Raw genomic sequence first — 17,238 nt, forward strand, 5'->3', positions numbered from 1 at the left:
AAACAGCTGTAGCCAGTTGGTCAGAGGAACATGTAACAACCTGTGGCTTGCAACAAACATCTCTCTGTCTCCTTGACTCTTTGTGTGGCCATGCTTTAACGTGGGAATTTCATCTTCTGAAAGTTCCTGAGAAGTTCTTCCCTCAGAAACTATAGCTAGGTTAATATTTAAGAACTATGGCCCATCCTCTTATAAATTTTTGTCCCAGTGGACCGATAGTACTAAAGATGATTTAAAATTATAATGGCCACTTTGGAGCTGTTTTGAGCTTCCAAAACTTGGGGGGTTTTGTGCACTATATTTGAGAACAGTGGACTAGACAAATTAAATGAAAACTTTAATTTCTAAAGGGTCCAATCTGACACACCTGTTTAAAAACCGTCGTCTCAGAAGCTATGAATATTTACCAAAAAACCTCAAGATCTTGCTAATCTCATTTTGTGTCCTGCAAGCTTGGATCAATATCCATTATTTTGGGGGCCCCAAAATACGTAAGACAGAAATGTTGTTTGCACGCTTTTTGTAGCCATATGTCACTGAGTAGAAATGGGGGATAAATTCCATTTGTGGTTATGGTCCTACCAAACTGCGACTAGACTCAGGGAAATCACATTGTTCATTAGAAGAAATGTTCCAATTAGATAAGATCATTTAAGAAGTGCACTAGAAAGCAAAGGTTTCAAAATGCCAAAAAAGCCTTATTGAAAGTTTCATTGCAAAAAGCTAAAGAAAAATTGAGATGAAAGGGAAACCTAAAAGAAAGACTATACAAAAGACAATTAAGTTAATGGCTTTACAGACATCTCCATAACTACATTCAAAGGTAGGGTCCTGTATGGGTCCTTCTCAGAGTTCACAAAACTTTGAGATATTTTCTGGTAAACTGCTATTCTATTCCCTTAAACAATCAAGGGGAAAGTAAAATTAAATTTTAAAGGAATTGTTCATTACTGACAGAAATATTTAATCTTTGTCCCAGCTGAAAGTTGACAAGATATTTGAAAGGATATAGTAACTTATCGTGAGAAATTTGACCAACGTACATACAGACAGGTGGATATAGACAGGTGGATTAACCTATGACGTTGTTTAAGTTACAATCCAATTTCTGAGGAATTGAAAGCAACTGTCCTTATCTTACAAATCTTTGCAAAACTGGAAATCCATCTCTAGAGGCAGTTCAGATTTGATTCATTCTCCTTTATCAATCTCAAAAACCACCCCTATTTATTTCAAAAAGTTTGTAACTTCTCCTGAAACTGTTTTCTAGACCATTACCAAGTCCTAAGACTGAAAGAAAAAAGAGCCAAATGGCTAGAGAAGCACCATTACCCAAAATGTGGCATCCTAAGTGCCTTTTCTACAAATATTCGAAGAAAAGCTTTAACCAGCTATGCAGATAACCTTAACTCATTCCATCTTCCAGAAACACAAATTGAAATCAACTTTCTTTCATAACTAGTGAGCTTTGTATTAGTATATATGATTCATGGTGGTAACTTTAAAACAATAGCTATGGGGTCCCTATGTATGTCTGTGTATATACATTTATGTCATATAGATGTGATATTTTTCTACTTCTGGATGGTATTATTTCTAAAATAGCTCTATTTAATGGCTTAAAACACACATTATATTGAGTGCACTCTCAAAAATATAATAGAAACTAACCTGAACGAGTTTTAGGATCACACGACCTAGGAAATATTTGGGATTAACGCTAATTTGTTTGTTGTCTTTGGAATGATCAGCATTAGACACGAAGCTTCTGTTCTACTTCAATTTACTAAAAGTTAAATAAATTCATGTTATTTCTGTTACAAAATGTGGCAGCAACAACATTGATGGCTGACTTTAATGTCTCATGAAGTTTTTGTAGGTAATCTTAACATAATTATTGGGAACAAGTAAACTAAATAGATGTAGGTAATATTAAACAGTTTTTAGGTGAAATTTTTCACAATAAGTATGTGTTATGGTATATGTACTTAAAAATCAATTTGCAGCTTGAAACTAGAATTTTGCTAAGTTACATTAAATGATGGAAATTCACCGAATGTCTAGATCATTTCCAAAGAAAATAAATTATTGAAAATTACTAAACAAGTCTAAGATTGCCTACTTTGGGCTTTATTACAGAAAAACTTAAAGATGTTTGGGTCTATTATTAAACATTCCTTGTCCCACATTTAAAAAAAATATGCTATGAGAAAATGTATGTTTTCAGTAAAAGATCTTCTAAGAAATAGAGATATTTTTTGTTAAGAAAGTAAATTTGTCAGGAAGTAATTATGTTTCATCAAAATAATGACCTGTATTATTTTTATCAGGTCTTTAATCACAAGATCTTGGGGGTTCCTTACAAATATTTAATTTTCTGTATTTGTATGAAAACCTTTAATTGTTACCAAGGTTAAGTAAATAAGTAAACGTTGTTTTACAGTGCTCTATGACCCTATTTGGCCAAGTGTTTTAAAATATTTTGATATTTTTGACAAAATTCCCCAAATCAAATTCTAAATGAAGACTTTTTGACATGGAAATAAATTTGGGGTTTTCTAGATGGCCCCTGGAACATCTTGCCTCAAAGAATTTGTTCCCTCCTAGTAGAAAGAGGGAGATATTAAACTATTTAATATGTTAAGTTACATGAGAAGCATTGTTAAATAAATGATGTTAATCCATCTTAGATTATATTGTGTGGGTGAATATTATTAATATGTGTTCTAAAACATATAAAATTTGCAAAATTCTAATATACCTTGGTATATGTTATTAGCCACAATTCTAGCCACTATCTTAAAATTTGTATCATAAAAATAACAAAGTTTCTTTGTCAATTGCATTAAAAGGTTAAGTCTTCTGTCATTGATAGTTATTTTTTACTCTGACACTTACTCTAGAATACAGAGTTCCGATAAAATTTTACATTAGAATACTGAACTGAGTAAGAAATTATAGAAGTCTAACAGAAACTGATGGCTTCATAAAACTGTTAAGAAAAGATCAATTACAAATATTAATTACATGAGACTACATGAACTGAGGACAGTGTCCTAATGTTTTGTTTTTCCAGATTTAAAGAAATCTTTTCTCTTAAGCTATCAACAATTTGGTAAGATATATCTTTGTGAACAAAGATGGAATGTTTGCTTTTTCTCACTGTCTGATCCTTCCAGAATTCAGAAGCTCCCATTTGTTTAACAAAAACAAATTAGTTTTCCTTTGATTATCTTTGACTAAAGAAAATGATGGTAATTGTGGATAGAAAAATTATTTCTGCACCTTTGTAGATGTTGGATTCTAGTCCTGCTAATTGTCTTTGAGGTTTTGTTATACACCTAAGGACTGGACTCTCCTGGTATAGGGTAATACCTTTGGTCTTGTCAACTCTTTTCACCACTCACTGACGTTCTGTGGTTCTTTGATCCCCTTGGCTGGCTGCCTTCATGAATTGCCTCCTAGTTCCTGTTTACTCTACAATTTGGACTTAGTGTTTTGTTTGTTATGACAAGAATTCTCATTGCTGTGAAACTTAATGTACTCTACATAACTCCATGTTATAAAAACACCACTCAGATAATGATCACTCAGTGCTTTGAAATGATTACTAATGTTTGTGAAACTTCACATGAGAGACTTCAAGGAACTGCAGACAATGTTTACCCTTAAAAGAACTTGACAGTAGCATTCGTTTGCTCTGGCATTTTTATTGCTCAAAGGTGAGCTAAAAGGCTCCTAAGGAAACCCCTTTCTCTCCTATGTGGGACAGGAGATACTGGTAATGAGCTTTCTTTGAGACAAGAGACTAATGATGCTTTGATGGTTCATCAGCAATGCTTTCCAATAATCAATCATCAATGCTTTCCAGCGTTAGATCAGTGATGCTTTGGAGGGGATCTTCATCAAAAAGGAAAGGGTGACAGACGATTTGAGACCAGTTATATTAAATAGAGCTGGAGGAGATATTTGAAAAGAACTTTCTTTCTCATATTTTTCTTTTCTTCCACTATGGTCCAAACTAGCAATATTTGAAGAAGTCAGAACGGACAAGAATATCCTGTTTGTAAGAAATGATGAAATCAGACTTTGCTGATGACAAAATCACTAACCAATCAATCAAGTAAAAACCAGCCTTGCCTTATCTAGTGCATATGGACTCTTTTTAAATAAAACTTACCTCATCTCCTTTCGTTTTTCTCATAAAAACCCTCAGCCCCTCTTTTGTAATTGGGACACTGCTTGGGTTTCTACACAAATCTGTGCTTCCTGAATTGCAATTCTTTGAACCCACATAAATGTTTTGCCCTTAAACTCATTTCTGCTTTTATAGATTGACAACACTTACAGAGAATGAGGTATGCTATGGAGCCAGGACTGGCTGGAGACAAATCTCATGCTCATTTCCCACTTAATACTGAGAAAGCAATGGGCATGCTGTTTTCTTTGGTGGGAGGGACAAGCACAGAACAGCAATCCCTGCCAGAAACAAATGTGTACCATCTGAGCTTCATTGGAACATTTCATCTAGAGGTCCAATCAGGAGGAGATTTTAAATGCCCTAAAGGAACATGATAGTTCTGTATTCTTCAGCAATTTATGTCACCTCCTTTACTTCATCTGTAAAAAGGACCTCACGGGGTTGCCTGGAGAGTAAACAGCATTATGTGAGCAAAGCATGCAGCTGTAGGGGAGGAAGACAATTCCTCTACCCTCTAGGTCCTTCTGGCTAGTGTAAGAATTAAATTGACATGAAACAGAATAATAGGAGAAAATTAAACAAAGTTTAAAAACAGGTATACTTGAGAGAAACCCAGGAATCCTGAGTGACTCCAAGGAATACCAAAATCTGTCACCTTGAATATGACCTCCAGCTAACGAACAAGGAGGATGTTGTGGGTAGTGGTTTGGGTCATCAAAGGAGAGGAAGGCATTTTACATGGAAATAGAAAAGTAAAGGGGCCAACTATGGACAATGTGAGGTGAGAGACACATTTTACATTACACTACAGTTACCTGATAGTACTTTCTTCTTCCTGGAACAGGCCTTCTATCCTAAAACCTTTTAGGTAATTAGTGGGGAGGGTCAAAGTTTCTTTCAGAGCCTTTGTCTCCTTAAAAATAATGAAGGCAAAGAGACACATTTTGGGTGGTCAATTCTGATCCCTCACATTCCTGTTTTTGAAACTTTAAGAAGTTTCACAGTCCAGAAGCTGAGTTGGTAGATTATTGCATTTCACTGAACACATTTCTTCGTTCTGATACTAGATCAATACATTTAAATTCATTTTAGAAGGCGGTGATGTGGGTGGGATCCCATACTGTGGCCTATATTGTGGAAGCAAGAAATCTGATATTTAATAAGTATTTCTTTGGAAACAAAAAGAAAAACAACATGAGTTGTTGGAGTAAATTATAAACCAGTTTATCTGCCCATGGGACAGTCCCTCAAGAAGATTTCTAGATGTCAGGGTTGAAGCATCTTTTGCAGCTTGAAATTTTCTGATTATGTCATCTGGTGTCCAGGTATCCTTTTGAGTGTCTTACATAACAACAGGCATGCTATTGTGGTGATCTCTTTTAAGTGTATATTAACTTAGCCAGCTTCAGTTTGCAGAGCTTCAGGAAACAGAGTGGTTGCTGTTCTCAACAATTCCTAATGAAAATGATGGAAAAATTTGAAAATTTTAGTTTGGAGATTTGTAGCTAGATATTTCAGGAGACAAGAAGAATTCAGGATCCCCCCTAGATTATAGACAGAAAAGAAACCATTAAGGGCAATTAAAAAAACTAGAAACTAATATCTTCGAATACGTACTATAGTTTCTTCTGAAACATAATTTTTATCTCTAAAATCACAATCATTTTTACCAATTATAGCAAATTAAAATTAACTGGTTTTTAAAATGTCTAGTTTCAACAAACCTGGCCCTATTATTTACATACATAAAGCAAGACTCATAGCTGATCTTACAGCCTCTTTCAAATTTGCTTTGCTGGAACTTTTTATAAGATATCTCAGATTGAACTTCAAAGGTATTTTGAGGCTAGGAAAGCCAACCCAAGGACTTTTCAGATTCAACCTGCAATACCTAGAGATTTGGGTGAATTACCTGCCAGAAAAGTGACCTTCTTTACTCACCTGGTAAGTTTTATGGGAACCCTGTAAGCAAAGAACCAAGCCAATATTTCCAAGCGACTTTATTTCGTAAAGTTCAATCTTCGTTTCCCAAAAGGCATCTGGTCATATCTGAGTCTATGCATGTTTCTCTCAAATACAACATTCCAGTAAAAGCTTTGGTAATATGACCAATGTTTTCAATTTTGTCCTGTTATAAGGAGAATAGATTCCTATTGAACTTATGCAAATAACTCCATTACCATGAAGTAAGAAATATTCTCTCACTAAGAGTGTCAAAATTCTGGTGGGATCTGTTAGGGAGAAAAAGATAAATGTTTCAAATCTGATTACAAAACTATAACTTTCAAATTGCTATAAGTCATAGTTTTCTCTTAAGAGGAAAGAGAGAACCTTTTCATAAACCTGAACAAACAAAACATTTAAAAAATCTGCAATATTTCAAACAAAACGTCACAAAAATTTTAATGATCCTCATCAGTTCATTCGGTCCCATATAATCAATGCTTGATCTTGATCTTTTATTAGCTGTTTCAGGAAGTCATCAGTTCCTGTACTAGAGTTCTGTAATTTTTTTAACCTAGTCCAGTTTTATGATCTGATAGTTGATCAAAAACCTGGAGTCCAAAGTAGGTTCCAGAGCCTTTTCTGTCAATATCTCTGAGGAAGAATACATTTGGAAAAGCAGAGTAAAACGCAACTCTCTGTAAATGACAAAAGACTTAAAAATGGCAATTGACAAAGAAATTTGGTTATTTTTGTGCCATACAACACTTTGAAATAATAAGTAGAATTATGGCTATAATCATTACAGATCAGGATTTTATGAATGTTATATAATTTTTAAAACACTTACATCAATAACATGTACCTACATTATATATCATCTGTGAAAGTTTATCACCATTTATTTGGTAATGCTTCCCATATAATTTTCATACCAAATAAGTCTAATTAGTTTAACATCTTCCTCCTTATAGGAAGAGAGAGAGCAAACTATTTGAGAAGTCCCAGGGCTACTTGAAAATTCTCAAAGTTTCCCTGATCAAAAGAAAGACTTTAATTTTGAGCAAAGTTTATCAAAAATATTAAACACTTTTAAAACACTTGGTCAAATTGCAAGGAATGTTTAGTTATCCATTCAATCAACGTGAAAACATAAACAGTTAAGAAAACCTTAATAGAGAGACCTTAGTCTTTTTGAACACAGGAAATTATTTTAACAAATCATATATTGGTGCCATTCATGTAAAGGATAACATTTACTATATACATTGGAGATTTTTTTCTTGTCTTTAAACCAAATCAAGGTATAGGGCATTGCTCTGGTCTCTGATGTATATCCAGTAAAACAAAAGATTATCAGGAACTAAGACTTGATGTCTGCCCCACACAAAGATGCCTCCCACACTCAGAGACCAGCCCCATATATAACTGGCTTGTAGTCTTTGTTCTGTAAGATGATTCCTTTGGACATTAGTTGACCATCTTCTCCCTTGCTAGCAAGCTGTAATAAAACCTTTTCTCTCCTACCACCTTGCCTTTCAGCAATTGGCATGTTTTGCAACAAGCAGACAATACCCCCTTGGGTGGTAACAAACTTGGGACTCCAGATGAGACCTTGGGTCTTGCTCATGGCCAACTGTCCTCGGATGGGCAATCTGTTGGCTAAGTCCCTAGCAGCTACCAAGGTTCTCTTTGGCTTGAGGGTCTGCCCTTCTTCCTTTTCCTTTTCTGATGCTAGCTGCCTCCTAACACTGACTGTAGAAGGAAAAGAAACAGCTGTGTCTGGCAAGTCCACAGGCTCAATCTGAAATAGGGTAAGTCACCTCCCTTCCCCTCCATCTGGGGTCTTTCTATTTACAGCAGGCCTATCTGCCATCCAATAGGACCATTTTGACATGCATTCAGAGTGGGAAAAATTGTAGGATGTTTTACCCAAAATCTAGTTCACCGAGTCTGGTTTTTCTTTGTCTGCATCTGTGTCTGTAAACAGCTCCAGGATCAGACACAAAGCAGTTCTACCATACATCCTGTAACTTATCACTTTATAAATAAATAAAGGTACATATATTTAGAGTTTATTCATGCATAAATTATTGCCAAGGGAGTTTTGAAAAAAAAAAAAAACAAGAAAACTTGCTTACCAAAAAGCAAGAATTGTTATACAGCTATACTTATTAAAATACTGTATTCCTGGCATAGGAATAGACAAAATTTGGTATTTGTCTATTGTCACCTTTACAAATGGTGTCTATTTGCACCATTTGTAAAGGTGAAGCTGTGCATTCACAATGACTCCACTTCTAGACGTTTCCTTACAGAAATTGTCACATGTAAGTTGACACATACAGTGAAAAGAAGAGAGAGAGTAAAAAAGGCTGTGTGAAGCCTATGGAACCTTAGTTATCATAGGGGTGGCAATGAAAAACTGTGGGATTAATGATGGATTACTCAATAATTTGGGGGAGAAATTGGATGTCCACATTCAGATTCCTACTTCTATCTCATAAACAAAAATTCAGTTCAAAGAAGATTAAAGAAAAAATGTGCAGAATAAAGCCTTAACACTATTAGAAGAATATAAATGAGAATATGTCAATGCTTCAATGTAAGGAAAAAAGCTTTCATAGAGCTGCAAAATAGGTAAAATACATGGTCCCTGGAACAGTAGAGCAAGTTCAAGTTGGTTCATTTAGTGTACAATTCTTCTTGCCTGAGGTCACGGAAGTGAGAGGAACTGAAGTTTCCACTTGTGGTTCTTGTGGAATTATAGAGTAATGTGATTACCTGATTACCTGTTAGGGCAGCAGCATCAAGGGTGCATTAAGAGAGGAGGGCTTTGTGTGTTGGGAAGAAGCTCATGAGCACCTTTCTAGAATGCACTGTTGTGTCAGGCTGGGAATTGGACCATTTCATAGGGAGACAGGTCACCTTATCTATTCCTGCCAGGACAGAAGTTCTTACAAATCAATCTGAATAAGAATCATTGCGGAGGTCTTTGAAAAATACACACTTTCAGCCTTCATCCTACATTTCTGATTTATTGTGTTGGATGTTGCCCAGAACCTGCACTTTTATTCAAAGTTTTCCAGGTGCTTCTGATGCAGGTAGTCCCTGGACCACAGTTTGAGAACTATTGTTCTAGGAGCTATTGACTCTAATCTAGAGTCAAGGTCAAGAGATCCGGTAGAAAGCTGGAGGATCCAATACGCAAGAGACCACACACAGGTGAATCTGGCATTTCTGTACTTCGGGATTAGTTTTATATCCTTAAACCTGGCCCAATATGACAGTCACATCCTTTTCCCATTTGACTTTTCAGTTCAAACATATACTATTTATTGATTGTTCTTGGAAAGCATCCCTTTATTTTAATTATTGGGAAAAAATTAATCTGATAAGACTCATTCTAGTTTAGGACTTGGCCATGTCAATGTTGGGGGAGGGGTGGAAAGGAACTTTGGCTTTACTTGTTTAGGACAGAACAGTTCTGGCTGAGGCTGAACTTCAAAAGACCCGTGAATAGAACACAATGCTTGGCATCTCTACAACAATCACTTTGTTCCTACACTTTCACTGTGTGAACAGTGCCATGGTTGGGTATGGTAGAGGAAACATCAGTTTGTCCAAAAGAAACATTGGATACCAGCTCGAGGTCTTCATGAAGTCCAAAGTCTTCATTCCATCATTTCTCATTCTCCTGAGAAAGGCAGGAGCTCCTTTCTCAGGCGTTATCTCAGCATAATGAATGGACAAATGATTAGGTATCACTATTCTTCCCATATTGCTCTCGTAAATGTCTCCCTGAACACATCAACCCTAGGTTACTTTGTCCCAGAAAGCAGATAAAATGAACTCCACCAGCTCCTAGAAGAGGGGAAGGAATATGATGTCTGCTAGACTGCTTGCCTAAGGCCTGGAGATGAGAGAAAGTGCTCATTGGGAGTGGAGGGAGGCCAGTGGACATAAAGGTGGGGGATGGGCACTGAACTGAGTGTCTCGTTCAGAGCACAGTGAAGTCAGGGCGGTAAGTGAGGCAGGGGCTGGTCTATCCTTTGTGTCAAGACTTATTGGCAGCCACAAGCAATATTTTCAGTGAAGAATAGGGGAGATGTGAATCACTGTGAGCCTCCCAGATAGCACAGTAATACACACCAGAATCACTTTGTTCCAGCTTCCGGATTTCAATTTTACGGTTCCTCTCTGTGCTTTCATAAACACGGTATCTCTCTAAACGGATTCCTGGATCCGACACTAATCTGGAGTCTTGATGATGGTAGTAGACAATTCGTTGTGGGGCTATTCCCTCCTTGTGTCGGTACCAATGGACGTAGGTGATCCTTTGTTTAATATCACAAGTGAATACAACTGAAGACCCAGCCTGCTTGGTGATTGACATTTGTGTCCCTTCCACGTTGGAAGATATCCAAGTGGCTGCAAAGGGAACAATGAAAAGTAATGAGGAAGCGGTAATAGGAATTCCTTCGTGTGGCCTCCCATTGCCCAAAAAAGAGAGAAAAATCCTAGGAGCATCCAGGCAGCACACTTACCAGGAGCCAGGAAAGCTAGAAGGAAGGCGAGAGTCCACAGCATGCCGTCCTCCTCAGGCCTTAGAAGGAAAGGGACAGACGACAGGAGGGGCAGACACCCTCTCACAATCCAGTCCTGCTCAAAAGACAGGGACCCCAGCACATAAGGAGGGATTCAGAGCCAGGCTCTGCACAGCTGTCACAGGAGGGCAGTGACTGAGGGGCTCTCCTAGAAGACCACCCAGCTGATGACCCAGAGTGGGTGGGGCTGGGGGAGGCCTGGGGAGGAGCCCTGCCTCTCTGCTCAGCCCATTTCCTGACAGCCTCCTGGGGCAGGCTGAGAGCAGGCCCTCTGCAGAAGAGGAGGAACCAGGAGCCCTGAGAGCCCAGAGCAGAGGAAGGGACAGCCTGAGCCAATGGAGGGGGCAGGGGAGCCATGGATGCAGCTCCATGTCCCCTGGTGCAGGGAGCGGTCCTGAGTCAGGGGACTTCCCTGCAACTCAGGGTTCAGTGTTCCCGCTGCTGCCATGGGCTTGTCCTGCGATGCAGCTTCTGTATTCTCGCCCGCCCTGAACCGACTTCCTTTCCACCTCTGTCAGTAAACTGTGAGGCACCCACAGCAAAGCTGACAAGCTCTGAACCTGGTTTAGTAAAAGAAATAGGATCAGTTATGTTGGTCTACATCTGACTCTCCTCAAAGAGAAATTAATGTGTGTGGGTGTGTATGTATCACGTCCATGTGTTAGACGATTTCTCTTCATCCTCATGTAAAAAGGACACCTCGCATAAGGTTGCCAAAGTTAGTAAAGAAAAAAAGTGTAGGGTGCTAGGCAATATTTGGGACATACTTGAACTAAAGAACTATTTGTTGTTTATCTTCAATTCAGATTTCCTTGGGCATCCTGTGTTTTCTTAGGCGGCCCTCCCCTCAGGAAGTGTACCCACATCTGCTATTTACTTGGATTCACAGATGGGTAGATAGGTGATCAAACAAGTATAGTGAAATCATGGGAGAATTGAGGTCACGCATACAGAGATTTGAACCCCCGCTTTTATAAATGTGTTTGGACACATGTTTACAGCACATAGAAAAATGCTCTCTCCATCTTTGTTTTGGCCTCTCTCTCACGTGGTTCATTTTCTGCCATCCTAACAGACAGCTGGGAAAGGAGGAAGGGAGGGGACTCGGGCTGCTCTTCCTTCTGCCTTGGGGACCACACGTGCAGAGACATGAGGTGTCGCAGCAGCAGCTCTGCAAGAGAACATTCCAGGTCACTATGCAGGAAGCAGCTCAGTGCTGTGGAGTCCCAGCACATCCCTGCTGGACAGAATCGTGGTTTAAAGGTGAGAAAGGAGAAAATGGTGTCACACTAGAGTGGAAAGAAAATTCTTAAAAAAGTAAGAAGAGAAAACTGCTCCACCAGAATGTAAAAAGAAGTATAGAGCTACAGTAATGAAAAGAGGGCGTTATTGGGGCTAGAATATATTCATGGAACATAGTATATCCTGAGAGAGAGATAGTGAGGGAGAGAGTGAAGAAAAAGAAAAAAAAAGATTAAATTACATCCTCTGGGCCTCGCGTTGTCGGTGATAATTATAATATTGTTTCTATTTATATTTTTATAATTTTACTTGACACTGTTAGGAATTATGATTTCAGTGTAAGGGAAAATGCAGATATAAAAATTAGAAATTTTAATAAAATCCCTACGATCTATAATTTGAATCTGTTCTCTCTAAAACAGAGGTTTTTTTTTTTAGCTATAAACTGAAAAACTAGAGACCAATAACCCTGCAGGAGCAATGAGCTCTTCTAGAATCTGTACTGTGGCATCAAGTACTATTTTTCACTAAAAGACTAGGGCTCAATGGAGAAATGCCTGAATCTAGGACTGAGAAGGAGGTGGACAAGATCAGTGACATGTCATCTCGCCTGAAAGCAAAGACGCCGTGAGAGATGGCTGTGGTCATGTCACAGGATGCAGAAGTCATATCGCTGAGTCTCTCACTGGCCACAGGACAATATGAGCATCGAAAGACCAACACCTAAGCAAACATGTTAAAGCCCTAATATATGAAAACACACAGGCTCACTGATGAAGCTCAAAATTAGTGTGTCACCTGTGGAGGTTGCTAAGGCACTATCTCATTATTCTGAAAAGGGGAATACAGAAGAATCGAACATTTCCCTTCTCTTTCTGTACAAACTGTATTTCAGGACACCAGAGCTCATGAATGAAAATTCTTCTTTATGGGAGTATTAAGAGCAATAAATTCAGGAGAACTATTAAATTAGGAAATTACCTTCCTGCAACCCTAACGATGTCCTGGACTAGACGACCACCGTCAATGGCTGTGCAGCTCTGCCTCCTGCACTGGCTCTCTCTCCACCATTCTATGTCTCTGTCTCCCCCCTGCTGTCTCCATCACTCTTCATATCCCCCCATCTCTCTGCCTCTAGGTCAACACTCTTTCTTTTCTCTATTTCCTGTTTTCTCCATCCCTCTCTTCTATCTGCCTTTCCAGTTCTGTCTCTTTCTCTTTCTGTACTTCTCTTTATCTCTCCTCTTTCCTACCATCTCTCTCTTATCTCTTTATGTTTATGTCTCTGTATCTCTCTGCCTATTTCTACTAACTATCTTTCTTTTTCTATCTCTCTATCTATATCTTTCTTATCTATCTTACATTCTATCTCCATCTCTACCTCGCTTTCCGTTTCATCCCAAGGTAGTAACAACTACTTTAAATTCTGTTATCCCCGAATCAGTGTCATTTCAGGATTGACATCTATTAATGGCTTTTCCATTGTGAGATTTTGAGATTTTCCTGTTTCTCCATATACTGAGTAATTTTGGATTGTACCCTGCACATTTTGAATGTTATGTTAGGGGTTCGAGGCAGTGTTTAAATACTACGGAGATGCAGAGTTTTTTGGTTGCAGACAATTGACAAAGTTAGCAAGTTCCCACCTGCTTTTGGTGGGCAGTTCCAATCAGTGCAGCTTTCAAAGCCTTTATAGTGCTACTCAGATCTGTCCTGTGTGAGCGCCACCCAGTGGCCAGTCTTGGACCCGGGCCATGGTTTACCCCTAGATCAGTTTGCAAAGCCAATGGTAGGCTGTTTAGGGTCATATCTATGCCTGTGCAGCTAGGGGGGAAACCCAGTTGTTCAAACACCATTGTGTGAAATTTCTTCCTTAAACTCTCTCCTCTCTGCAATCTTTACAACATTTTCCAATTCACAGGGGTCCTCCTTTCTATCTTGTGGCCAGATAGGTTGGGCTTTAGCATACTTGTTCTGCTTTGCATTTCCTGCAACTATGTCTGCGTTCGGGGCCAAGCAGGGAGAGGAAAAAGAGAGGACAAAAGCCACCAGGATTCTCTCTACACTGAGTCCTCAAAGCAGGGGTTATAGTTGCATTCAGTGAGAGACACAGTGTCAAATGTACCCAGTGCAATTTATCCAGCCTGGACCTCACTCCTTGCAATCTGAACTCACAGCTTCTCAATCAAGAAGCGCAGTTTATTTCACCATTTTTTAATGTGTGAGAAAGTTAGAGGGTTCCAGTCCCAAGTATAGGCCTCAAGAGGCCTAATGCACTTCTGCAGGCTCTCTCGGACCCTCACCGCTGTCATGAGAACAAGTCCTGTCTGGCCTGTTGGAGGATGAAAGATCACGTGGAACAGAGCTGATTCGTTCCAGCCCAGGCCACCTTGACCAGCCAGCCCCCAGCCAACCCATCAGGTGACCAACACATGACCAAATGCAACAAAGATCAGCTGAGCCTGTCCCAGATCAGCAGACTAGCCATGCCGATCAACGGACTTGTGAGAATTAATAAATGTACTTTTAAGCCACTGTGTTTCAGACTGTTTGTTATAAAGTGTTATTGTGCAATACAAGAGATATAGACAGACAGATAGATAGACAGATAGATAGATAGACAGATTGATTTCTTGTTAGTACCATGGAGTCAGTTCCAATTCCTAGCAACCCCGCGTACAGCAGAGCAGAACCCTTCTTGGTCTTTTTGTGCCATCCTCTCATCCTCCAATGCTATATCACACAATGCTCCACTGCTATTCATAGGATTTTCAAGGGCAATTTTCTCAAGTGGGTGGCCAGGTCCTTCCTCTTAAGATAAATAAATAGATATATAGATATATGTAACTGGAAAGATACTAAATATAAAGAGAAAAAGAAAGTTAGAAATGTATATAATCATGACATCTAAAATATATACGTATGCATGTAAGCAAATTTGTAACAATATATAGATACACTATTTGTAGCAATATGTATATAAATATGCATATATCTCTAACTTTTCTCTTTCTGTCAATAATTACATCTGTTTCTGTATATCTATCTCTGTCTTGCTAACTCTATCACACTCAATGTGCCCACATATATCCTTTATCTCTATAGCTCTATCACCCTCTCCGTCTGTCTCCAATTCTTTCTTACTGTATCTTTCCCTATTTCTACATCTCTGACTCTGTATGTGTACCCCTCTCTCTCTCTATCAGTACGTTTATATCAAAACCTCTCTCTAGTCTCTGTTCTTTTTTTCTCTATATCCATCTTCCCTCCCTCTCTGCCTGTCTCTATTTTCATCTCTCTATCCCTCTGTCTCTGTCATGCTCTCTATCTGTCTTTTAATTACCCTGTGTCTCTGTTATTTTTCTCTCCTCTGTAGAGACATCTATCCATCTCTATGTATAATTCTCTCTCTCATTAGCTATTTTTATCACTGTATGCCACTGTCTCAGTCATTCTCTCTTTTTCTCTAACTCCCACTCCATAGCCTCTCTCTCCATGTTTCTATTACTAATTTCTGCGCTATCAGTGTCTCTCTAGCTTCCTCTCCCTCTCTCATATTGACCTCTCGCCTCCATCTCTCCCTTTCTTTCTTGTGACCACAGTGAGGCTTGTCAATAATGATTGTAATGAGCTTCAAGAGGGCACAAACCTTCGTATTAAGAGCATTTGGAGCAAAACCTGGGAATTAAATATATATAGGGGATAAAGTACCATGTGTATGTCTAGGAAGATTCTTATAGGGATGTCAGTGAAACTGAACTAAACAGTGTGTGTATTTGCTACAGAGGATTAAAAGAAGCTGTCGGTGAACAACATTTTCATACAGTCAGTCTGGGCTGGGACACGACTGGGAAGCAGTGACTCTAATGTAAATCATTCCTCATCACATGGGACTAAAGTAGGAGTTGACAGTGGAGGAGAGAGGAAGCCACACTAGGTGGACAAAGGGGCCCAGTTCCTGTCCCCGGGCCCTGTGCTGTTCTGTGCCGCCCTGCAGCTTCCCAGACAGCAGCAGCATCTCCTGCCAGTGCTGGGGCAGGGCTGGGCAGGCACAGTTTCCAGGGAAGCTGAGTGTAGCCCAGAAACCTCAACCAAAGCTTCGCATCCTGCCTGCTCTTCCCACAGGCTTTGTGGCTGCCAGGTGCGTGTGGTCTTCAGGGACCTGCAAGTTCTAATCCACTCCATGTGGTATCACCATTCCAGACTTCCTTTCCCCGTGAATGGTCTGATAAACAGTGAGCTGAAGGAGATGGTCCATCTTAGGACAGAGCTGCCAAAAAGGGAACACTTTGGAGAGGATTACTTGAGACCTTCTACTTCTGTGAGGCTATATTGCCTTTGAAAAGACAGCATGACAGGTCGAGTCCAAGTACTGCCTCTTGGAGAATGTGTCATTTAAAAAGTCTCTGAAAGTGGGAATGAAATGCTTACTCTGTCTTCACCATCCACCACGTGCCAGGGATTGTGCCAAGTCATTTGTTATTAAAATATATAATATCTAAGTCAGTCTTAAGTACAATTTAATTCTTATAAAAATTATTATTATTTTTTTTTGCTGAGGAAGATTAGCCCTGAGCAAATATCTGTTGCCAATCTTCCTCATATGATTTTTTTTGCTTGGAAAAGATTAGCCCTGAACTAACATAGGGGCAATCTTTCTCCACTTTATATGTAGGTCACTGCCACAGCATGGCTGACGAGTGGTGTAGGTCCACACTAGAGATCTGAATCCGTGAACTCCAGCAGCTGAAGCAGAATGCGCCAAAAGTAACCGCTATGCAACAGGGTCGGCCCCAAAAACTTAGTTCTTATAATAATACTTCAAAGTATGTATAATCAACCACATTTGACAAACGAGATCATTGGAATCTTAAAAAGTTTCATTTGCTTAGGGTCGCTTAAAAAGTGAGTCATGGAGTCTGGATTCAAACTCAAGCTTAACAAATCCCAAAACCCATGCCACCATTAATTCAATATACATAGAATTCAGTATTTACATATAGAATTTCTTTTAAATTATAAAGGGTAAGGGACCATGAAGAAAATTTCAGAAAGATTTCAGAAACTCAAGAATAACTCTCACATGCCAGTAGGCAAAGAGCAAAAGATATCCTTGAAGAGCAGTCATTAAATTAACAGTGGTGGACCTCAAAGAGTAGTAGAAATTTCTTCTAGAATTTTCAGTTAACAACTGATGGTTTTTTGTAACAGATTAAGTTTTTAAGGTCATATCATAAATATTGA

At 39.0% G+C, this 17,238-nt stretch overlaps 1 gene segment (V, D, J or C); it reads right to left on the reverse strand.

Moving 5' to 3' along the window:
• The window catches only part of LOC102149258 (T-cell receptor gamma chain C region C10.5-like), a 39,654-nt gene extending 28,339 nt beyond the window's left edge, over window positions 1-11,315 (reverse strand). Inside the window, 2 exon segments of the C gene segment in view lie at window positions 10,272-10,576; window positions 10,693-11,315. Of these exon segments, the coding sequence occupies window positions 10,272-10,357 (86 nt within the window).
• Between the last annotated feature and the right edge of the window lie 5,923 nt (window positions 11,316-17,238).

This window comes from Equus caballus, chromosome 4 (assembly GCF_041296265.1).
Source record: "Equus caballus isolate H_3958 breed thoroughbred chromosome 4, TB-T2T, whole genome shotgun sequence".
NCBI classification, from domain to species: Eukaryota; Metazoa; Chordata; class Mammalia; order Perissodactyla; family Equidae; genus Equus; species Equus caballus.